The 25,133-nt window shown below is 44.0% G+C and overlaps 1 protein-coding gene and 1 long non-coding RNA gene across 3 annotated transcripts in view; one reads left to right on the forward strand and one right to left on the reverse strand.

Annotated features, from left to right (window-relative positions):
* Positions 1-25,133, reverse strand: part of LOC131999825 (uncharacterized) — a 182,179-nt gene that overhangs the window by 18,788 nt on the left and 138,258 nt on the right. The window lies entirely within an intron of this gene.
* Positions 15,493-21,880, forward strand: LOC131998753 (dehydrogenase/reductase SDR family member 2, mitochondrial-like). Of its 2 annotated transcripts, XM_059371222.1 has the most exons (8): positions 15,493-15,641; positions 17,187-17,364; positions 18,135-18,236; positions 19,428-19,498; positions 20,300-20,351; positions 20,899-21,033; positions 21,391-21,446; positions 21,769-21,880. In XM_059371222.1, exons 1-8 carry the CDS (start codon positions 15,493-15,495, stop codon positions 21,878-21,880), a joined length of 855 nt encoding a protein of 284 aa, XP_059227205.1. The 2 variants fall into 2 exon arrangements, with proteins under 2 accessions (XP_059227205.1, XP_059227206.1); XM_059371223.1 differs by lacking the exon at positions 21,391-21,446 and having other exon boundaries at positions 15,502-15,641; positions 20,899-21,047.

Raw genomic sequence — 25,133 nt, forward strand, 5'->3', positions numbered from 1 at the left:
CCAAAGGGGCACGTGCACCCGAATGTTTATAGCAGCAATGTCCACATTAGCCAAACTATGGAAAGAACCTAGATGTCCATCAACAGATGAATGGATTAAGAAGATGTGGTATATATATACAATGGAATACTATGCAGCCATCAAAAGAAATGAAATCTTGCCATTTGCGACAACATGGATGGAACTAGAGTGTATCATGCTTAGCGAAGTAAGTCAAGCAGAGAAAGACAACTCTCACATGATCTCCCTGATATGAGGAAGTGGTGAGGCAACATGGGGGCTTAAGTGGGTAGAAGAAGAATCAATGAAATAAGATGGAATTGGGAGGGAGACAAACCATAAGTGACTCTTAATCTCACAAAACAAACTGAGGGTTGCTGGGGGGAGGGGGTTTGGGGGAAGGGGGTTGGGGTTATGGACATTGGGGAGGGTGTGTGCTTTGGTGAGTGCTGTGAAGTGTGTAAACCTGGTGATTCACAGACCTGTACCCCTGGGGATAAAAATATATGTTTATAAAAAATTAAAAATTAAAAAAAAGGACTACATTTGAAAATGCAAAACTAAAACTTTTAAGAAAAATAATTTGTCCATTTTTTCATTCATTCAACAAATATTTACTGAGCTTCTGTTATATACCTAGCCTAGTGCTATATACTTAGCTTAGTACCTAGTACCTAGCAGTAAATAAACAAAAGTCAATGTTCTTGTGATGGTTTGCATTCCCAACAAACAAATAGGTACATGCCAGGTGATGCTAAGTGCCATGGGGAAAAAAGAAAGCAGGATAAGGGGATAGCGTATAGAGAGGGGCTTCTATTTTATGGTGGTGGCTGAGGAAAGCCATCCTGATAAGATGAGTTTGGCATGTGGATATCCAGAAATTTCTGCCTGGTCATTGAGGAAAAAGAGGGCCACTGTGTCTGGAGGAGGTAGGGTGAGGAGAAGAGTGACAGAAGAGAAGGGAAACAGGGTAGGTAGGGGCTGGAAAACCATTGATAAGGACATCTGAAGGATGTGGGGAACCACTGGAGGATTTGAGCTAAGGAATGGCAAGATACAGCTAACAGTTTATAAGGATCACTCTAGCTACTGTGTGGAAAGTGGACTGGAGAAGGATAAGGGTGAAAGGGACAGAGTGTCCAGTTAGTAGGCTATTCTAATTGTCCAGGCAAGAGACGATGACTTGTTTCTGGATAATGGTAGTGGAGGTAGTAAGAAGTGCATGTGTTCTGATGTATTTTGGAGGTTGAGAAGATATAATTTGCCTACATAGGATGGGAGAGAAGGGGAGAGGTCAAAGTGTGGAGATACCAAGGCCCCCATGACTGGGTTAATGGTGGTGTTTTTTTAATAAGATGAACCCTGTAGGCGGAGTAGGCTTATGGGAGAGCACGAAGAACCTGGTTTTGAACATCTTAAGTTAGAGATACTTATCAGACATCAAGTATAAGTGTCAAGTAGTAGGCTAACCAGAATATGAGTCTGGAGTTCAGGCAAGAAGGTGAAGCCACAGATGTCAATTTGAGAGCAGCCAATCTATAGATGATGTATGAAACCATGGGCTGGGTGACATCCCTGAATAAATTAATGTCCATAGAGGAGAGGAGGTCCCCAGGGTGCTCCAGTTTTAGACCTGGAAGGGAAGAGAAGGAACCAGTAAAGGAGCATTCAATGGGATTTGAAGAGAACCAAAGAGAAGGGGGGTTTCTCAAGAAGGAGGGAGCAATTATGTCAGATGCTGCTGAGAGGCTGAGTGAGATGAGGACCGAGCATTTATTGTTTTGGCAAAGTGGAGGTCATCCACGGCCTTGCTGATTGTTTCAGTGAGTGGTGGTTATGAAAGCCATTGGGCCTCATTTCAAGAAAGAACAGAAGAGAAAGGGGAGACGATGAGTATAGATGATCTTTTTGAGTTTTCTTCTAAAGGGAGGAAGGGAAATGGGATAGGAGTTGAGGGACGTATTAAGGGAGTTCAGGGTTTTGTTTTTATTTCTTTTAACATAGGAGATATACAGAGTATACGCTGATAGGAATGATCTAGTACAGACGGATCTTTGAGGAAGTGAGAAGGAATGCAACCCAGGGCAAAAATGGAGGTGTTGGATTTGCATGGGAACACTGACACTTGATCAGCTGTAACAGAAGGGAAAGCGGAGAATACTTTTTAGATTGGTAATACTTTTTAGATTACTTCTATATGCTCCATACAATCAGAAGCAAGGATCATCAATTAAAAGTGAGGACATGGAAGGCTTTGGAAATTTGAGGGAAGAGGAGAGGTTATGAAATGGTTGTCTATAAGATTATGAGAGAGTGAGTCAATTAGGGAAGTGGAGCTGAAGGACTGAAGGACAGCCCTGAAGACCCTTCTAAGGTTAGTGGTCGTGAATATCACCATGCTTGTGTGTTGTGCCCTAGCAAACATCATTTGCTGATGTGCTAATGGAGAGTTGTATTTATTCGGTGTTGGGGTTCTTCCAGAAAATTCAAGGGAGAAAAACAGCAAGAGAACAACCACACATACAGGGAAGTGGCTGTAATGATGGAATGTGGATTCTAAGGCAGATAGGGGAGGGGGTTAAGGACTCTAAGGGGTGTGGGATATTAAAAACTGGCAGGTCAATAGAAAGCAGGTTCTGTAAGAGTTGAAGAATTATTGAAGTCAGGCATGGGAAGCAGTGTGTTGAAACCCAAGTATTGAACATGGGGATGTTTGTCATCAAGAGAAAGGAGGGAATGTTGATTATTGGTAACTGGCAAGGTCTCAGGCATGACTGGAAGCAGATGACTTGGGAAAGGGTGAAGACAGGATCCCTGGGAGTGAGGGGGCCAGGAACCAAGAAGATCATCCTTGTTATTCTTTGAAATCCCCAGTAATTGAGTACTGGGAAGGAGACAATGAATCAGGTGCTAAAATCTTCAAAGAATGAGGAGTGAAACCTGGAGGTCAGATGACTGCAAAAAGTAGGGGAAAAGGCAGTACTCCACTAAAATTCACACTCAGGATATGCAAATAACCCTTAAAAATCAATAAGAAACAGACAAACAACTCAATAAACAGTGGACAGAGAATGACCGGCCCATGAATTTAAAGAAGAGGAACGCTGAATGGCTGTCAAGTGTGTAAAGAGGACCAACTGCTTGGGTAATGAGGAAAATGCAAACCACAATGAGATGCTATTTTCCATCTATGAGGATGACGAAAGTGGAAATGTCTGAGAGCACAAGCATTAAGAATGACATAGAGAAATAGGCGATCTCCTAGGAGTATAAATTGGTACAACAGCGTGGGAAAACAGATTTGGTAATATATAGTAAAGATCAAGATGTGTGTGTGCCCTTTAACCCAGACTTCCCCTTCCAATAAAACTCTACAGGAGAGTTCATACTTATGTGGTGCAAGGAAATGTGCACAGGACATTTACGGCAGCATTTTAGGTGATAGATAAAAATTAAAGCAACCCAAATGTCCACCAGCATGAAAATACATAGTTGTGTGTGCTCATACAGTGGGAACACTCTCTTCTGTGCAGTGAAAGTGAATGGACTAGAGATGTATGTGTTGTGGTTGAATTCCAAAAACATAAATTTGATGAAAACCAGTCAACTGCAGTATGGTAGGTACAATGTGGTAATATCATTTTTGGTAAAGCCTAAAAACAAGCAAAACGATACCCATGATTTATGGATGTCAGTGTAATAAAAATGTAAAAATATGGGCGCCTGGGTGGTTCAGCCAGTTGAGCATCTGCCTTCCACTCAGGTCATGGTGCCAGGGTCATGGGATCGAGCCCTGCATTGGGCTCCCTGCTCAGTGGGGAGTCTGCTTCTTCCTCTAGTCTTCTTAGTCTTCCCTCTTGCTCGTGCTTTCTCTGTCTCTCTCAAATAAATACATAAAATCTTTAAAAAATAAAGAACAATAAATAAAATATAAAAACGAAAACGTGGACAAGAAGGATACACATAACTTTAGGATGATTGCCTCCTCTGGGGAGAGTGGGGAGAGGGCAGTAGGATCTTGGAGAGGCACAAAAGGGGGTTTTTACTCAATCTGTTATGTTTTACTTAAAAAATATGAGCTAGGGCAAAATGTTAACATTTGTGAAATGTGGGTGTTGGCTGTATGACCCCGTTCTTTGCCGTTTGTTTGGAATATTTCACAGTAGAAAAAGTCCATGGCATATGTAAGATGACAGCATTTTCAGAGATCAGATAAATACATTTTTAAGGCTCATGTAATCCCACTGTTCAGTGTCAGTCTGTCAATTTGTAAGTACTTCTGGAACACCTAAAAATTGCATAACAATGCCCTCAGTATCGGGACAGCTGCAGATGATGAGTAGAATTTCCAAACAGATGTCAGAAATATAAACGTGCCACTCATAGAAACATATAATTCATCATAACAAATGTGCATCAAGAGGAGATGGTACTGGTAGCTTTGTCTAGAATGGGCTGGAATTGACAAAAACCTCCTAAAATATTTCTCTGTGGCCATAGCTCTCCAGTGCTTCAATCTGTGACTCTGCTTCCTGCCACACCCCCCCCCCCCCCCCCCCACCAGGCTCTCTCTAGGCCATAAGGGCATTTGAAAACCCCCCCTCTCCTTCTCCTGTGTGATATATAAATCTTTACTTAACAAATAAATGTGTACGGCTTCCTGTCAGGCTCGCGTGTGCATATACACATAGCCCAGGTACCATGCGCTCCCTTTCCTGAGTCCTCTTCCACTTAGTGCAATCATAACCTCGTGCCCCTCTGTCTGCACTCTCCTGGGAAAGTGAACCCCTCTCTTCCTTCAGGACCTTTTGCTACTGGAAACCTAGCTGGGGAGGCAGGAGCTTACCTTAGGAGGGGTCATTCAGGGCTATTATAGGTGATCCTAAGGATATCACATTTTGCTTAAATGTTTTCATGACTCAAAAAAGGGCTAGGGAGTGTGGTGGGCAGGGAATAGGGTGAGCTTAAGGGGAGTGTCCTGAAAGACAAGAAGAAATGGGATGAAGCTCTTATATAGCAGAATACTCAGGGTGATCAGAAGTTTCATGATTGCTACAGTGCCAGGCTTCTGTTCAAGGATTAGAAGAAAGCACCCGAGTTCATCAGCCCCAGGTAGGCTTGTCTATTTCCTCCACCCATACCCCTAGTGACAAAGGGCTGCAGAGACTGGAGAGGCCAGAGTCCTCTAAAAGGACTAGAGGCCAGAGCCTCTTCTCAGTACAATCCCTGCTCTGCAAGGTTTAAGATTGGCCAGGCTAGGGGGTGTAGTGGTCCTTAACTGAGAAAGTGCTAACCTCCTTATTTCTTATGTACCAGAAATATCAGTTCAAATTCCTGCTGGTAGTAAGTATCAGCCCTGCCAGAGGCACCATGGGGCTAACTGTCCCCATCCTCAAAGAGCATGCCAGAGGGCTCTTGCAGAGCTAGGTGTGGGGGGGAGGAGAGGGATCCATCTGAGCCCTCCTGTGAATCCTGGGCCCTAGAAGTGTCTCTAGAGGTTTCCACAGCGTATTCAGAGTATATTATTTCAGAAAATTTAAGAACAGCCCAATTTTCTTACAAGTCACCTAAAATCTCTAAATGTACAGTTAACTTAAAGTTACAAAATTTTAGTAGCAGATTTTTACTATTCACAGCCCTAATAATCATGTCAAATTCTTAAAGGATTCTCAAAGTTCTCTAAGGTATGTATAGTTGGTAAAAAATTTTTTTAAATTAACTTTTTATTTTGGAATAATTTTAGATTTGCCAAAAAGTTGCAAAGCTAGTACACAGAGCTCCTGTACACTCTTCGTTTGGTTTCTTCTAATTTTAACGTTTTATGTAAAACAATGGCACATTCATCCAAACTAGGAAATGAACACTGGTGCTATATCACACTAAACTACCTGCTTTATTCCTAGCTCTCCAATTTTTCCACTTACCTTTCTCTGTGCCCAGATCCAATCCAGGATGCCATATTGCATTTAATCCACCTGTCTCCTTAGTCCCCTCTTATCCGGGACATTTCCTCAGTCTTGTTTTTCATGACCTTAACAGTTTTGAGGAGTATTGGTCAAGACATTGTAGAATGCACCTCAATTTGGGTTGGTCTAATGTTCTCACAACTGGGCAGAGATACTGGGCTTGGGAGAATACCCTGAGGTGAAGTACCCTTCGTATCTCATCATTATCAGCGCATCTGTGACCGTGTGTCACTTACATGGTGATATGAACCTTGATCACTTGGTTAGGGCAGCGTCTGCTGGGTTTCTCCACAGTAAAGTTACTACTGCTCCTTCTCTACACTCAATTCTTTGGAAGCAAGGCTCCAAGTCCAGCCTACCCTCAGGGTGCGGGAGGAGGGATTCCTCTCTAGCTCATGCAAACAAAATATTTGGAGTTCTTCTAGAAAGAAGGCTTATTTCCTCCTCATCATTTAGTTATTGACTTAGTCATTTTTCTGGTATCAGTATGGACACACACATATTTATTTTAGAGGTTAGATTAGAATTCAATACTATATTATTTATTCCAACTTTGGCCACTGGAAACTCTTGCAATTTGGCTCCTTTGCCCTTTGACACCCCTCCATCCTTTCTTTTTTTCTTTCCTTTTGTTTCTTTTCTACTTCTTCTTCTTCTTCTTCTTCTTTTTTTTGCAACTGTTTACTTTCTGGCAGTATCTGATGTCCCAGGTTCCTCTTGTGTTTTTCCTGTTCCAGCCCTAGAAGCAGCCATTTCTCCAAGAAGGAACTGGGTATTTTAAAATAGTAGACTTTTAAATATCAAAGCAATGTATACTTTTTATAGAAAATTTGGGAAGTAAATAAGAGTAAAAATTCTAGGGAAAAAAAAATTGCAGTCCCACCACCAAAGGTAAAACTTTTTTAGAATTTGGGGTGTATCTTTTTTTAAAAAAAGATTTTATTTATGTATTTGACACAGAGAGAGGGAGAGACAGTGAGAGAGGGAACACAAGCAGGGGTAGTGGGAGAGGGAGAAGCAGTCTTCCCTCCAAGCAAGGAGGCTGATGTGGCTCAGTGTGGGGCTTGATGTGGGGCTCGATGTGGGGCTCGATCCCAGGACCCTGGGATCATAACCTGAGCTGAGGGCAGATGCTTAATGACTGAGCTACCCAGGTACCTCAGAATTGGGTGTATTTCTTTTCCATTCTCTTGTTGATGTTGTTTTCAGTTTCATAATTTCTGCTTTTATGTATTTGTTTATTCATTTCTTTTGCTTGTGTTTATGTATCTTTTATTCTTTCCACTTTGAGTTTATTGGTATTTTCTTTTACTAACTTCTTGAGTTGAAAGCTTGTGCCATTATTTTCCATTATTTCTTTTCTGAAAATTTGTAATTTATCCTACAACTAATGCTTTGGCCATATTCAATAGGGTTTTGTTCTTCTGCAAAGTGTTTGCACTGTTGTTCATTTCTTTTTTTTTTTTAAGATTTTATTTATTTATTTGACAGAGAGAAATCACAAGTAGATGGAGAGGCAGGCAGAGAGAGAGAGAGAGAGAGGGAAGCAGGCTCCCCGCCTAGCAGAGAGCCCGTTGCGGGACTCAATCCCAGGACCCTGAGATCATGACCTGAGCCAAAGGCAGCGGCTTAACCCACTGAGCCACCCAGGTGCCCCCTGTTGTTCATTTCTAAAGTGATTTTCTGCTTTGATTTCCTCTTCCAAAAGTTATTTTTTAAGGGACTTAAATTTCTTTGTATATGATATTTGGGGGAGTCTATACTTTCACATTAATTTCTGTATTTATTGCATGTGAGAGAGTGGATATAAGGGACTCATAGGATTTCTGCTCTTCCGAATTTATTGAGAGTTCCTTGTTAATTCTTATGTACAATTCTCTATATTTTCTTACTTACACATTGTCTATTGAAATGTGATTTTAGAAAGGTATGTGTTACAGTTACCAACTAACTGGATTTGCCAATTTCAAGCTTACATGTTAAGTACATAAAGGTTAATGACTAATATAATTTTTGTTTCCCACATATTTTATTAAAATCAATTATTAATCACTTCCCATCTTAAGTCTTTTTTCCCATTTTAATGCTTTTTGTCTCAAATTCTATTTTGTCTAATTATACTATTGTCATATTTGTTTGCCTTTTAATATTTGCCTGCTATGTCATCTATTCCTTTTTTTTTAAGATTTATTTATTTATTTTAGAGACAGAGCATTTGTGAGTGGGGCAGAGGCAGGAAGAAAATCTCAAGCGGACTCCCCTGCTGAGCACAGAGCCCCTTGTGGGCTGGATCTCACAACCCTGAGATCATGATCTGAGCCAAAACCAAGAGTTGGATGCTTAGCCAACTGAGCAACCCAGGCTGCCGTTATCTATTCCTTTACTGACAATTTTCCTATGCCATTTTGTTCTAGCTGTGTCTCTTTTGAACTGTATTTAGCTGGGCTTTAAAAAGATTTAATTTGAGAAACTCCATCTTTTAATAGGTAAATTTAACCCATGCTCATTTATTGTGAACATTCACATACATTTAGACTTATTCCTAAAATCTTGTTTTGTGCTGGTCAAAACACATTCATTCCTTTTATTGGGTTAATCCAAATTGCTTCCGGCCTTGTTATGATTACCTTCTCAGCGCTGATGCTTTTTCTCAGGAGGTGCTTGGCACGAAATAAGTCAATTAGTAAAAGACAAGTATCATATGATCTTAATGATATGAGGAATTTGAGAAACAAGACTGAAGATCATAGGGGAAGGGAGGGAAAAATGAAACAAGACGAAACCAGAGAGAGAGACAAACCATAAGAGACTCTTAATCTCAGGAAACAAACTGAGGGTTGCTGGAGGGTGGGGGTGGGAGGTATGGAATGGCTGGGGGATGAACATAGGGGAGGGTGTGTGCTACGGTGAGTGCTGTGAATTGTGTAAGACTGATGAATTACAGACCAGTACCCCTGAAACAAATAATGCTTTATATGTTAATTTTAAAAAAAGAGAGAGGTACTTGGTAAAATGACAATGATTTGGAGAAGAGATCCAATGGCCTGGCTCCTCCCAATGCAAATACCTCTTTCCTAACAATTGCTCAGGCCCCTCCTTCTCCTTCTGTCTGTTGCCTTTGAGCTTAGAGCACCTGCAGCTGCTCCTGCCTTTTACTAATGTCCTCCCCTGAAGGCAAATTGGACTGTGATTTTCACTTGCAAGGTGACCCAACTTGACTTTCAAGAGTTCTTCATAATTTTCATAAAGTTTGCTTTTTAACCTTATTGCTTTGGATTTGTTTTCTTTCTTTCGTTCTTAAAAATATCTTTTCATCTAGTGATTTGTGGTGAAGGGGAAGGCTGAAGTACCTATTTAATCTGTCACTTTTATTCCATTATAGCTTATTTACTTTCAAGCATTTTTCTATGTAGACATTTATGTTGATATAATTTCAGTCATTCTGTACATAAAAGTTTGTGTCATGATTTTTTCAGCTAGCATTTTAACTGAAGCATTTCCATATTATTACAAACTACTTATAAACACCATTTTTTAACAGTTGCATATATCCCATCGGTAACATGCCATATTCAGCACCTAAATTTTATCTATTTTTTCACCTGTTACAAATAAGACAATAAACGTTTCTGTTCATAAATCTGTTTTTATATGTAAACGTTTTAGGTGGATGTCAAGATTTTTGCAGAATCCCAGCAAATCCCAGCTGGATCATTCCAGATCCACTAACATATAGCACACAAAGATATATCGTATATAACACATATTTGTGTATTTATGTATATGTAAAATACATAGCATGCATAAAACATATATGCGTATTTCTCAGAACATACAAGTCTCTATGTGTTACCACGGTTTTTTTGGGTTCTATGATTTGAAAACAAAGATGGTAAATCAACCGGAGACTAAGTATAGTCCAAGAGTGGAAATATGAAATATATCACATGAATGCCTGTGGATGTAGGGCAGCTGTTCCTGGTAACACCTTTCTCTTTTGGAGGAGGAGATATAGCAATAGTGACCACATTTTCTGGACCAAAAATAGGGACATATATTTTGTTCCATGATCAGTGTCAGAAGATCAGGGATGGAGTATAAAAACATTAAGATGACTGGGGTTTTTTTACTGCCTTCTGCCATATAACTTTGGCTTTCTGATCCCACCCCAACCTGTGGAAGCCCAGCCCATCTCACTTGCATCACCAGAGACACATTTGCTCTCTTCAAATTCATGAGTCTGAGGCTCATATTTGCCTTCCTACTTCTTTTTTTTCTCCTCCTCCCCTTCCTCTTCCTCCTCCTCCTCTTTTTCCTCCTCCTTCTCCTTCCTCCTCCTTCCTCCTCCCCCCCCTTTTTTTAAAAGATTTTATTTATTTATTTGACAGAGAGAAATCACAAGTAGATGGAGAGGCAGGCAGAGAGAGAGGAGGAAGCAGGCCCCCTGCTGAGCAGAGAGCCCGTTGCAGGACTCGATCCCAGGACCCTGAGATCATGACCTGAGCCGAAGGCAGAGGCTTAACCCACTGAGCCACCCAGGCGCCCCCCTCCTCTTCTTTTTAAGTAGGGCTCCAACATGGGGCCCGAACTAATGACCCTGAGATCAAGACCTGAACTAAGGGTCATTTGCTTAACCAGGTGAGCCACCCAGGTGCCCTGCCTTTCTATTCTCTATCTCCTGGGTTGTTTGTTTGTTTTTTTTGTTTTTTTTTTTTTTGCCTGTCAGAAAGCTGTAGTGTGCCTTTTTTGTTAAAAGAAGGGTTGAGGGAGACTAATGGGTAATAACATAACGTGTCAAGGAATATTATTGAGGTTTCTTCTGGTATCAGTCTACTAGGGCTGCCATAACAAAAATGCCATAGATGGGGAGCTTAAGCAACAGAAATTTATTTCTCACAATTCTGGAGGCTGGAAGTCCAAGATCAAGGTGTTGGCAGATTTTATTTCTCCTGAGGTCTCTCTCTTTGGCTTGTGGATGGCTGCCTTCTCACTGTGTCCTCACATGGCCTTTTCCTTGTGTGCACACATCCCTTTGTGTGTCCAAATGTCCTCTTCTTATAGGGACAGTGGTCAGACTGGACTAAGGCCTACCCTAGTGGCCCCATTTTAACTTAATCACCTCATTAAAGGCCCCATCTCCCCTCCCAAGTCACACTGTGAGGTAATGGAAGTTAAGGCCTCAATATACAAATGTGGGGCCTGGAGGGAAACATAATTCAGTCCATAATACTCCTTGAGATCAAAATTTAACTTGTTTCAAAACCCAGAGATTTAAGTAGCAAGTGCCTGGTTGCTTCTAGCTTTTATGTTGAATATAGAAGTGAACTTCTCTAGTCTCAGAGTCCTATGATGTTTTCCCTAAAAAGGGTTAGGTTAGCTATCTCTATTACTCCTCTACTTGTGTGGGGGCTTACGTAGAAAGACCAGGATAGACCACTCAGGAAATGGAACAGGAATTAAGACACACACAAAAAATGAACACTAGAGAAACAAGTATTGGCTATTTCAGCATGTATGCCTCTTTGAGTGTCATGATCATCATTTATATAAAAATTATCAACTTCTGGGACACCTGGGTGCCTCAGTCAGTTAAGCGCTGCCTTCAGCCCAGGTCATGATCCAGGGTCCTGGGATTGAGTCCCTCATTGGGCTCCTTTTCAGTGGGGAGCCCACTTCTCTCTCTGCCTTTGCCAGCCACTCTGCCTGTTTGTGCTCTCTCTCTTTCTCTCTGATAAATAAATAAATAAGCAAATAAAATCTTAAAAAAAAATTATCAATTTCTAAAAACCTCCAGGATCTTTTTTTTTTTTTTTTTTTTTTTGGTCCATTAGAGAAAGCACCAAATCCCATGGCCTTACCTCAGCATCTCACCTTATCCAGGCCCTTGGCTCTGTCGATGCTGGCCACCTCTCTATCCCACCTCAGGCCAACTCTGACTAGACTCTGTGCCTGGAGCTTTCTCAGCCCTAACTACCAAGATGAGGAGACTAGTAGCTTCAAGCTCCCACACCCTCTTCCTTTTACAGGAGTTTCCTCACTTCTTCTGCCCAGGGTGCTCACTCTGTCTCACTTCATCTCCTAGAGAGCAGGCTTTTATTTGTGCTGTGCTCTGTCTCATCAGCCGAGCTTGATCCTTATTCCCCCACACTGCCCACTTGTAATGACTAATGATGAAAGACGTGCCTCCCTTGTATATGTGCTGCCGAAGCGAGCACGATATGTCTCCCTTAATAAGAGGCAGGAGTACATATTACAGAGTGGATGTCTACTTTAACAAACAGTTTCTTTATAGCGATTCTAGAAATATAAAAATAGCCCCAGTTGATGAATTTGTATTTTATTCTTCTGTAGATCTTAGTACAGTTTTTCTATGAGTCAAAGCCAAGTGAATTTCTTTAAAAGTTTTTGGGTTGAAACAGCTTTAAGTTCAAAGAAAGTTGCAAAAACACTACGGAGAGGTCCTGCATACCCTCCATCCAAAATTTCCTATTTCCTATCCATCTTCTAAATGATAGTTCAGTATTCAAACCGGGAAACTGACACAGATACAATCCACAGACCTTACTCAGATTTCACCAGTTTCATGTGCAATCATTTGTGTAGGTGATGCTGGACTGTTATCACATATGCAGATTTGTGAAACCACCAGCACAGCTGGGATACAGAACTATTTCATCACCACAAAGATTCCTTGTCCTACCTCTTTAGAGCCAAACCCATCTGCCTCCCCCAACTCCTTCCCTAACCCCTGGCAATAACAAATCTCTTCTCCATATGTATAATGTTGTCCTTTTGAGAATGCCATATTAGTGAAATCATTAAGGGAATTGCCTTTTTCACTCAGCATAATTTCCTTGAGCTCCATCCAAATCGTTGCACATATCAGTAGTTTGTTTCTTTTTATTGCTTTAAAGTGTTTTTGAACACCAACAAATTCTTCAGCACCAGCTGAGTGCCCAATAATGTAATTCAATTCTGACATTAACTAGTGAGCCTCAGATGCCAGAGGTTTAAGAGTTGGGTCCCATATGACTATCCTAGTCCAGACACCAATTACAAGTCCCAAGCCACCCATGTTTCTGATCAACCAGCTATAAATTGGGAATCCCCACAACCTCTTTCTTAGGTTTGATGATTTGCTAATATGACCTGCAGAGCTCAGGAGAACACTTTGTTTACTTCAATTGACTGGTTTATTATAAAGGATACAACTTAGAGGGCACTGGGGTGGCTCAGTTGGTTAAACAACTGCCTTTGGCTTAGGTCATGATCCCGGAGTCCCAGGATCAAGTCCCACATCAGGCTCCCAGCTCCATGGGGAGTCTGCTTCTCCCTCTTACCTTCTCCCCTCTCACTCTCTTTCTGACTCCCTCTCTCAAATAAAAATAAATAAAATCTTTTTAAAAATAAAATTTGATGTTATTTAAAATAAAAAAGGATACAACGTAGGAACAGCCATGTGGAATTAATGTATAGGGCAATGTATAGGTGAGTGCGCGTGTGTGTGCGTGCGTGCGTATGTATAGTTCAATACCTTTTTCTGGAAGCTCTCTGAATCTCATTATTCAAGAGTTTTTATAGAGCTCCTCCTCCAGCCCCTCTCTCTCTTCCTGAGGTGGGTAGGTGGAGCTGCTAGTTCCAACTTTCTCATCACTCAGTCTTTCTGGTGACTGGCCCCATCCTGGGGCTACCTAGGATCCCCACCTTAAGTCACCTTACTAGCGTGAACTTAGTTTGTGATTGGAAAGGGGCTCCTTATGAATAACAAAAGATACCCCTATCACTCAAAAAATCCCAAGGGTTTTAGGAGCTCTGTGCCAGGAACCAAGGATGGAGATGAAATATATTTTATTTTACACCACTGGGAAGATGTACCACACTTGGCTCAACCATTCATTGAAGGAATTTTGAGTCATTTCCAGCTTTGGCTAATACAAATGAAGTTTCTATAAATGTTCATGTGCATGATGTTGTGTGGACATATGTTTTCATTTCTCTGGGATAAATGCCCAGGAGTACAATTGTTGGTCATATGGTAAGTATATGTTTATTTTTAAAGTTTGAGGGTAGCCAAGACAAATATATAAGTTCTGTGGGCTCAGAACAAGTAGCCCCTCCCTGAGGAAGTCAGAGAAGGCAGTAGAATTTAGATATTAAAATTACAAACTATATTCAGTAGACTTGTTTTTGAACCTGAGCATTTCACTTTCTGGTGAGAGACTGAACAATTTAACTCTTTGTTTCAGTTTATGGTTCTGCAAGATGTGGATAGTGACTGCCACTAACTCCAAATGCTATCATGATTATTAAACTGAAAAAAAAAATGTAGCGTGCATAGCACTATGTTTAGGACACAATCATCAATAAATGTGACATATGTAATAGATGCTATTTGTGTCTTGCTTCTGTTCCCGGGGCACTTATCTTTCTGTCCATGAAAGCTCAATGCCCATCAATGAGCAGCTATGACTCTTCCTAAATGTTTCTGAGCACAGGTGGGGGAGGTTGAAAATGTGATGGAACTAATGCTGCTCAGGAAATGTCCTCAACAAATGACTGATAGGAGTTGGAAATATACTTTCATGAGATGAACCAAATATCCTGGTTTGCTTAGGACTGAGCAGTTCCATGGAATCTGGGTCTTTCGGTACTAAAACCCGCAGTCCTGGAAAACTAGAATGGTTGGTCAAGCACCTCTTGTGGACAATCTTCCCTTCTATCTCTCTCCCTCCACTCCCCTAACATGGTTTCCCAGAGCCATCTCCAGGGCCAACCTAAGACAATTGCTCCTTGATCTCCCCAGAAGATGAAAGATGTGAAGTGAGAAAGAGTTGTTGCAGAAATGAGGTGTTGCTGATGCAGTTGCAATGGCAAAGGTGCCATGGGATCTTTGGGCAGGTGGACCAGAAAAGTGTGAAGGAGGGGTGAGTGTGGAGACCCCACAAAAGTTTGGGAACCAGAAGAGAATGGTTGGACTTTCCTCTACTGTTGGATGAGAGTCATTTGTGATGAGGAGAAGCAACTTGCCTGTCAAGTGCTGACGAGTTTGGTATCTCTGATATGGGGGCTAAGGCTGTGGCTTCAGTAGGAGCTGAGAGAAGAGGAGGTTGTGGCATATCAGGGAGCTGACAAGAGCTTGGGCCAGGTTGTTGCAAAAGGCTGGGGAAAGTTGAGAAAAAGTTGAAAGCAACATCTTTGTGGAAGCATGGATGTGGAGAGGGAAGTGCAAAGGTGACTCTAAGAAGAGTACAGTGACATTCCTTGTTTGGGGTGTGTGGAGGTGTCAGGCAAGAATTCCTCAGGCATCTACCAGAAATCCAGCACCATGGCTGCCCACTCTGTGGTGGTGGTGTGGTTCACTACAATGAGGAGGCCCTTCAGTGGACAGGTAGTGGAAAGGCACAAGCAGCTCTGTACTTCCCTGGGAAGTTTGAAGGATGAATGAAGACACAGATCCTGATATATTTCTTGTTGTGATTGTCTTTCCAGGTTCTTCCTCAGAGTGGGTCCAGAAAGAAGGAGGCCAATGACTGCCATGCTCAGAGCTGTGTCGTGGGCCTTTAGGGGTCTTCGTAACTCCTCCAAGCCTCTGTCAGCAAGAATGAGCAGCAGTAGTGCAGACAGGAGCTGTGCGCTGGCTGAGAAAGTGGCTGTGATCACTGGGTCCACAAAGGGGTAAGCAAAAGGGAATCCCTCATTGCAATATCACAAGATGTTAGTGTCCCCATCCCAGAGTGAGCTCAGCAATCAGTGCCCTTCTCAGACATCCCTGCCTGACACCCCCACAGCTCCAGCATTTACAACGAACTCTAAATCTTAGCAACTCTCCCTAAAACATCTGGTTTCTGATTTCTAAGAATGATGTAGTTGGAAAACCAGCTGATTCTGAGTCAATCAGAGTAGTGTTGGAATCTAATCTCTGTCACGTACTTGCTGAGTAACCAGAAGACATTTAACTTGTTATCATCAGGACAACCCTCTTTCCCTATCCTTCCTAGGCATATCACTGTGGTCTTTTAGGGTCCTGGTCTATCAGGGAGAAGCCCAAGACCTACTTGCCTCTCAGACTCGGGGTTTCACTGGCTGCATAATACCTACCGGCACTAAGGCAATGGGCAGGACAACATCTCAAGACCAACTCAGAGACCTTTTATAGATGAACCTCCCCTTCTGCCATGTTTATTTCAGTGTCCCTCCAGTTCTGCTCCTCCTCTAATTGCTATTGCAGACAGGAGGAAAGGAGGCTCCTGGTGTTGAGTGCTTCTGGACCACCATCTTCCTTTTGACTGTTCATGGTCTTGACCATCACTAATTTGGACCATTCCATTTTAGAAATGCTTAATCATTCCAGGTTTCCCAGACCCAATGGTGTTTTAAATCTTTGTGTGGGCTCCCCGTGCCCAGCCTTCATGACAAATGAATACCTCCAAAATGCCAAGCTGCCCAGAGAGTTTCCAGGGGACAGGAGAAATATGCCTTCTGCCCTTTCATTACCGGGGCTCAGCCAGCCCCGCCCAGAGCAGCTTCAGACCTCTTAAAGTAAGGAGATGCAGAGGGGACAGAACATTTTTTTCAGCAGGGAAGTTTTTCCACTGCAGAGCAGAAGAAACTATTAGGCTTAGAGAAAGGAATTTCTAACCAGAGGCCTCTGGTAGGAGAGGCCTAAGGGAGAGAATGTTGGGCAGCTGAGGGTTCTCTATAATCGAGGCTGAGTGCCCAGCACATTTACAAATGTTCATTTTAAAACCTTCCTTTTGGGGTGCCTGGGTGGCTTAGATGGTTAGGCATCTGCTTTCAGCTCAGGTCATGATCCCAGGGTCCTTGAATTGAGCCCCACTTTGGGCTCCCTGCTTGGCAGGGAGTCTACTTCTCCCTCACTCTCCCCACTGTCTGCCCTGCTTGTATGCTCTCATTCTGTCAAATAAATAAATAAAATTAAAAAAAAAAAAGACTTAATAAATAAAACCTTCCTTTAACAAAATTAACGTGAAAATTTTCTCCCCTCTAAAATATGATTGTTATACATGGTAAGACTTAAATGAGGTAGCCTTGGTGAAGGCCTGATGTATATAGTCATATTCAATTGTTCTTCCTCCCTGCTCGGAAGGATTTGGAGCAGCTCTTGGGTCATACTGTGGAACTCAATTTGTGTCTCATGATCAGGCTACTAGGGGGAGAATGGGAAGGGAATAAAGCCACCACAGCCATCTCTGCCCACAGGATCGGCTTCGCCATCGCACGGCGCCTGGCCCAGGACGGGGCCCATGTGGTCATCAGCAGCCGGAAGCAGCAGAACGTGGACCGGGCAGTGGCCATGCTACAGGGGGAGGGGCTGAGTGTGACAGGCACTGTGTGCCACGTTGGGAAGGCTGAGGACCGGGAGCGGCTGGTGGCCACCGTGAGTGCCAGGGTTGGAAGGCAGTTGGGGACAGACAGGCTTAGCCATGGTGGGAGGGGCTGGAGGTCTCTAGCATTGGTGTCTAGGCATATGTGACCCAGGATAGGGTCCTGCTCAAGGGATAAAACAAATGGACAACCAGTGTCGTGTCAGTGTGGCTGACAAGGGATGTTCCAGGTAAGGAAGGAACTCACATGGCCTAGACTAGAGACTTGTTGTCAAAGGGTAGTCTGATGACCCCTCAGTGGGGCGTGTCCTGGGAGCTTGCTGGGGACCCAGAATTTCAGATCTCCCCAGAGCTGCTGAATTTAAATCGCATTTAACCAGACTCCAGGTGAGTGTACCTGTTAGAGTTTGAGCAGCACAGTGCTAGTGCACCCAGGTGTTGGGTTGGGGAGCCCACTAGAGTCACAGTCTGGGTTAAGACCAGTTCATGTGGTTAAGACCAGTCCTGGAAGGAGTGAGCTGTGAGGCAGAGGTGAGAGAAAGGGCAATGTAGAAGCAGCAACCCCATGAGTGAAGATCTGGACTGGGGAACGAGCTACCAAGTAAGTATCTTGTGGGGCAGAAATTAGATGCTTCCAGGAAGGTGAGAAACAAATATCTCACTCAACTTCTGATCTCCAAGGTCTGACTCTGCCCCAGGATCGCCCCAGGCAGGAAGGGGTTACTCACTTTGTTCTAGGTCATTAGTCTGGCTAGGGAAGGAGAGGCTTCTGGGAACCTTTTATTCCATTCCTTCAACCCCTATCCTGTCATTTCCTCCACAGGCCCTGGAGCATTGTGGGGGTGTCGACTTCCTGGTATGCGTGGCAGGGGTCAACCCTTTGGTGGGGAGCACTCTGGGGGCCAGTGAACAGGTGTGGGACAAGGTGAGGACTGGGGTAGGATCTTACACAGCTTGCGTGGTTCTCTGTCTACCATATTTGCACACACACACATAGTACCAAAGGTCTCTCATACTCCTGTCACTACTGACTTTGATGGGTGGGGGATGAGGTCACCTGGGTCAAACCACCTATCAGGAAGCTAATAGGCACTACCATGGTCCCCGTATGCCAGGCACCAGCAGGCCCCCCTCTCTTAGGACTCTCCAAGTTGACTCTCCTTGTCCTGGCCTCTACTACAAAGTCCTGAGACGCCAGAAGAGATTTCTGGTCTATGGTGAAGGGTTCTGAGGCTGTTCCGGTCTGGACTCATGGGCACCCACTCTGATCCCTTCAGTCTGTCTGTCCCAAGGGTCCCTCACCTGTCCACAGACACAGCTGAGAGGAGGGACCCCCATCCAGACTTGGCATCCCATTTGGAATCCACCAAACATTCTAGGGGCTTCTGTTGCCCTTGCCCTCCTGCCCCTGCTGTCCTGGAGGTCCCCTGAGAGGGATTGGCAGTCCTGACCCACCCCCTCCCCTTACGCTGTAGGCGGAGATAGGTCCGTGGGCAGGGTGAGCCATTCCCTCCACACGGAGTCTTCTTCGGCTGACCAGCTCCTGTCCTTGTAGATCCCGCCCCACCTCTGTTTGTTTCTCACATTCCCTGGTCTTCTGGACCCAATTCTCAATTCCCCCTTCTCACTCCTCAGTCATCCTCAGACTTTTCCAATTAAAAACAAGACAAAACAAAACCAGTTCAGAACATTTCCTGACAGACTTGAGTGCTCAGTGTGGATTCCCTCTCTCTTTCACACTTCCCTTAAGGCACTCACCAAAAACAAATCATCCTGATTTCTTTCCCCCTTCTCTTTTCTCAGGCCTCCTCTCTGGGAGGGCTATGTTGACTGGGGAGAGATGGTGTGGATACCAGTGCGGGAGGGTCTCCCAAACCACAGCTTGTTGGTGGTTCTCTATGATCTGGGCAGGACAGGAACCTGAGAATCCGACACAGGCCCTCACATTCTTTCTCCTAAAGGACCCTGTCCATCGTACACAGTCAAAGATCAGGACCCAAGTTCTGAGGCTATGGGAAGTGCCTTGGGTCCTGCTCTGGCCACGGGTCTCCAAGTGACCAGTGAGAATGGACATTGGACAGATCTCATCTCTCCCTCTTCTCTGCTCTGATTTCAGATCCTGGACGTGAATGTGAAGTCCCCGGCCCTGCTGCTGAGCCAGCTGCTGCCTCACATGGAGAACAGGGGGTGTGGCAGGGAGGGGCTGGTGGGCCCTGGGGTCTTCGTGCATGGGTGTCCTCTACCCTACATGAAGCACTTGGGCAGGAGCCCAGGAAGTGGAGGGTGGCGGGAGAAGTGGGAGGTGTGTCCTTTGGGACATGTTCTCCATTCTCAAACCTACCTTCTTCCCTACGGGATGAGACAATTCTGAAGAAAAAAAAAATTGCTGGGAAGGAGGAGAAACCTGCCTTTCAGGTCCTCATAGGACCTGTCATGAGTCCTTGTTCTTTTGATCTGAGAGAATGCAGGAACCTTGCTCCTGTAGTGGCAGCTCCAGGGAAGAAGGGTTAAGAAGGAGGTCACCTGGAACCCCAGCTCTGGTCCTTTGACTCCAGCCCTCCGCTGTGAGTCATCTCACCAGTTTCCCTTCTGGTTAGAGGAACTATGGCATTTGCTTCTCCTCAAGTCACCTGCAGAGCCTGGCTCTTCTGCGTTCTGAGCTACCTGGAAGCAGACCAGGCTGGGACTGCTTGGTGGCACACTGAGCTCACAGGAGTCTGCGGCTTGGGAGTATTACTGGGGCTCTGCTCTTGGGAAGTGCTGCCTATAAGTCTTGGGTCCCCCACCCAAGGAATACCTCCCTGGATATGGTCACTGGGTAGCATTGACCTACATGTCTGCTAGCTTCTCCCCAGTGTTCCAGATAGTCTCTCACCTTATCCTGAATCTTGAGCTGGCTTCCTCTTACTGTGAAAGTACAACTTCCTGGCTCATCTGGACTCTTAGGTGGATAAATATGTCATCTCATTCCATCTCATCTCTTTACAGGACAGGCTCTGTGGTTCTGGTCTCATCTATGGTGGCCTATATGCCAATACCAGTGAGTATAAAACCCTTTGGATGGGGCTCGGTGAGGGGAAGCAGTGTCTTGTTTCATGTGAGGCCCTATAGTTGGGTGTGGGCGAACTGGCTAGTGACGGGAGTTGAGATGAACTTGATTGTTACAGATTTGGGACTATAATCTCACTTTGCCATAACATCTCTGAAAGCCAAGGATGTTAAGCCATTTGCCCAGGGTATGCACAGTTTATGGTAAAGCAAGTTCTGGGTTCTGGGATTTCCTCATTCCAGTTTCTTGGCTGAATGTTGGAAAGCACAGTGTGGCTTTCTCCATTTCAAGCTTGGACACATATGGTAGTAACTCCCTGGCATTTCTCTAAGCCTGGGCAAGGCCCTCTCTCTCAAAACTTCACCCCTTGAAAATGACTGTAGAAGGGGAAAGGTGGCAGAAGGGATTTTAGTTTGGGCCAAAATCAAGTGTATCTACTTAGTCTGAGACCCAGAACCACAGTTCCGGCCATTCAGGTGACATTCCCTCCCGCTGTAGACATTCCAATCCGCTCTGTCTACTTCCTTCTGCTTTTCAGAAGCTGGGAGTCTACAACACCAGCAAAACAGCACTGTTGGGTCTCTGTAAGTCTCTGGCTGTAGAGCTGGCTCCAAAAGGCATCCGAGTGAACTGCTTGGTGCCAGGAATAATCAAGACTGAATTTAGCCAAGCGGTGAGGATCACAGTGTTTGCTCCCCAACACCTGCCCCATGGTCCCCACTGGTCCCTTCCCTGGTATAGCTCCTGGGGCCCACAGAAACCTGCATACTTAGATTACAACTTCAGTCCAGGCCTATCAATCAGAGACTCTGCCCTGCAGCCTTTGGCACCAGTGGCCTCTCATTTCCCTGCAGAATGGAGTGTCTATTCTCAGTAGGGAGGAAAGAAAAGTTCTGCCCCACTCCCCTCTCCTGAACAGGGTCATCCTCCCACAGAGGTATCGATCTGCCACAATGCCATTCCCACCACCCCTGCCTTACCCCCACCAACAGTCCTTCTGCCTATCACTGACTCGGAAATCTCTCCCCAGGAGAAATCATTGCCATACTTGCTACCTGACTTGAATGACATCTATGGATTGCAGCGGTAGGTGGGGTTTGTGGCTTTAATGGCCTGTGATTACTCTGAAGAAAAGTTCAATTTCAAGAAGAGATAGAGCTCTGACTTTCCAGTCTGCTGGCTGTTCTCTCTTGCTGGAGTCGAGAATGGCACAGCCTGGGACTAAGGGCTGGAGGGTGGGCATGGTCCTGCTGAGCCCACCATGACCTTCCCTGGAACCTGATTTGACTAGAATTCTTCTTGAGGTACTGATCATTAGGGTCAACGCTGGACCCTGGTCCAGCAGAACCTAAAGTTGGAGGTTAACATTGCAGGGGCTGTGACTTCAGTATGGCTCTCTTTCCTTCAGGTTTGGGGAACCCGAAGAGTGTGCAGGGATTGTGGCCTTCCTGTGTTCGCCAGATGCCAGCTACATCACTGGCGAGAACATCGTGGTAGCTGGCTACTCTCCTAAGCTGTGAAGCCGACTGTTAAGAGAATGGGGCCATAGTCCTTAGTGTGCATCTGGGGGCTTGGTGGAGAATAAGGTGGGGAGCCTTAGGGTCCAGAATCATACAGGAAATGAGAAGGAAGGCAAGATGTTTGAAATTTCTCATTTGGAAATAAACATGTTTGGAAACTCCCAGTCTGGGATCATCCTTGTTTGGTAGTGATACATGAGCATTTCCCTTGACCTGGAAGCCTCATCTCTAGATTAGTCCCTTCCCTTATCACCCCTAAGGCTTTACCCCTTCTTCCCTTCCTTCCACCCTTCTCAGTGAAATTGGAAATTGAGCAGGATACTTTCTATCTGCTCCTGCTTTTGTTTATTTTTATCTTTCAGGTCTCAGATCAAATAGAACTTCTGAGATACCTTCTTGCTGACCACCTTTTGTGTAATTAATGTTGTTCCCACCCCAGTCACTTCCTATGACATTATCTGCTCTGTTTTCTTCACAGAATTTTTAACTCTTTGACCTTATTATTCTTACTTGTTTGCTTATTTATTATATAATTTATTCATTCAAATGTAGGTTTCATAAGACCAGGCACCTTGTCTGTCGTGTTCATAGCCATGAACACTTTGCATATAAAAGATGCTCAATAAATATTTATTGAATGAGTTCACTGCCATCTTCAATTCTGGCTCAGTGATTCTTATGCTCATGTTTCAGACTGAAGCTCATCCATCTGCTAGAGACCATTTTAGGGAGCCCCACAAACAGATGAAACATGTTCATTTCTGGATTGGACATTATTTCTCTTTCTCTGATGACCCACCTTCCAATATAATTTTGCCTTTTAATATCACCTGGCAATTTTCCTACATGGTCTCACTTGGGAACATCTCTCTTTCCTTTCAATGTGTTTTGAAACAACAGACATTTTTTTCCCCCTCCAGCTCTGCAAGTTAGAGGTCTGAGATCAAGGTGTCAGCTGGGTTGATTTCTTCTGAGGCCCCTCTCCTTGCCTTGCAGATGGCTGCCTTCTCTCTCTGTTTTCACATGGTCTTTCCTCAGTGTGTGTCTGTGTCCTAATCTTGCCTTATAAAGACACAAGTCATATAAGACCTCATTTAACCTTAATTATCTTGTTTAAAAATATTTTATTTATTTATTTGTTAGAGAGAGAGAGAGAGCAGGAGCACAGGCAGATAGAGTGGTAGGCAGAGGCAGAGGGAGAAGCAGGCTCCCCGCCGAGCAAGGAGCCCGATGTGGGACTCGATCCCAGGACGCTGGGATCATGACCTGAGCGGAAGGCAGCCGCTTAACCAATTGAGCCACCCAGGCGTCCCAAACCTTAATTATCTTTTAAAGACCCTATCTCCAAATATGTCTTTACCCTGAGGTGCTAGGGTTAGGACTTCACCATAGAAATTTGGAGGAGGGAACACAGGTTGGTCCCTAACATCAATCCTGTTAAGTCCTCTTCTGTCCCATCCCACCCTCCACCTTAAGCGTGGAGGCAGAAACAATTATCTGGGAACTCCAACTTCTCATTCTTCCTACTGCCTTATGAACTTATCTGTGAGAAGTTCTCTCCTTTCCTCCCTCCCTCCACTCCGTGAAGGGTGTCCTCCCCCATCCCACCCTAACCTAAGAGAGCTCCCACCTCAGCTCTAACTGGGCTTCTTTTCCCACGCTCTTGGGGTCTTTGAGCTGTCAGTTACTGCTTCATGTGTCTCTTCAGTACCTCCAATGCCAAATTTAAGCCAGAGCCCTCGATCTACCACATCTGGCTCCACAGATCTCAAAACACTTCTGCACCCATGACAGGTTCTTTTCATGTTATTTTGTTTGGGACTCTGCTGGGGGCTATGGGCTCCTTGCCTGGAGTAGGTGTTCTACGCAATTATTTCCCTCCACTGTCTGGGGAGAGGAAGGATGGCTTCTCCTTTTTAGTGCCTATATTCACTCTCCCCTTTGGGAGGGCAGGTGGGGAGGCCAAGTGGTGCCAGTTCAGTAAGTCCTAGCTCACTCTTGATGTGGAGAGCTGCTGGCAGTCACTCTACTTCCTGAATCAGGAGGAAGAGTTTGTGGGCTCCCAGAACTTTTTGCTGCCCTCTTGGCTTCCTTCTTTCCAGAGCCACCTGTACTACCTCTTCCCTTAAAAAGCTGTTTTCACTCCATGTCAGAAAAATCATTTGAAACTTGGAAATAGGGTCACCTGGGTGACTCAGTTGGTTGAGCGACTGCCTTCGGCTTGGGTCATGGTCCTGGAGTCTCAGGACTGAGTCCTGCATTGGACTCCCTGCTTAGCAGTAAGTTTGCTTCTCCCTCTGACCATCCTCTCACGCTCTCTCTCTATCTCATTCTTTCTCTCTCAAATAAATAAATAAAATCTTAAAAAAAAAAAAAACTTGGAAATGGACAGAACAGCTGGCAGAATATTTTCAGTGCACTGTAGGGCTTGACTTTCTGTCATCTCTGAGCAAAGGTTAATGTGTAGGGTTTTTGTCTGTTAGAGATGCAAATAATCCTGTCTATTAGAATAGACAATCCCAAAGGTTATGGTTTATTGTCTCATTGGAAGTTAAGCAGTTTTGTCTAACTGCCAAATCTTAGTCTAACATTTCCTATCAAAACCTAGCTTCTCGAATGTTCTCTGAATTAGTCTTAACATGTTATTAGTTCTCTCATTAATTAAGGAGTCAGATCAGATTTGACACGCGTTCCTTTTTTATTTGTATGAGAATCATTGTGTTATTTTTTTTTGAAAATTACTCTTTAAAACTGTTTCATTGTATGCAGGAGTAAACAAAAAGGAGAGGATTAGACTTTGCTGTAGAACCATTTTTATAAGTTATGCTACTGAACTTTCCTCTTTCTATTATTCGTTTACCTTTCACATGAAAAATTGTTTAAATCCTCTTTCATTCATAAAGAGAAAGCTCCAGGAATCCTTTATCATCCTGTGGTTGCCATATACTACCCTCTTTGTTTGACAAAGTTGTTTTAAAAAGTTGTGTGAGTTGTTTAAAAACTTGTCTAATGTCGAAGGTGATATGTGAAAAACATCATAGAATACCTAAAAATTAATGTTAGACGGGTGTGAAAAATTTCATGTCTCCATGAGGTCATCCCTCCTGCCTTTGCTGCCAAGTTTTGATCTCTGCCAGGCATTTGCAGGGTCTCCACTGACCCTCTATCTCAATCAGTTTTAACTACCTCTCAAAGTGAGTGAAAGCTTCCAATTGCAATACCTCTGCACAGACTTGCTCTTGTATCACCATAG

The sequence above is a fragment of the Mustela nigripes genome, chromosome 13, assembly GCF_022355385.1.
Source record: "Mustela nigripes isolate SB6536 chromosome 13, MUSNIG.SB6536, whole genome shotgun sequence".
In the NCBI taxonomy this organism is placed as follows: Eukaryota; Metazoa; Chordata; class Mammalia; order Carnivora; family Mustelidae; genus Mustela; species Mustela nigripes.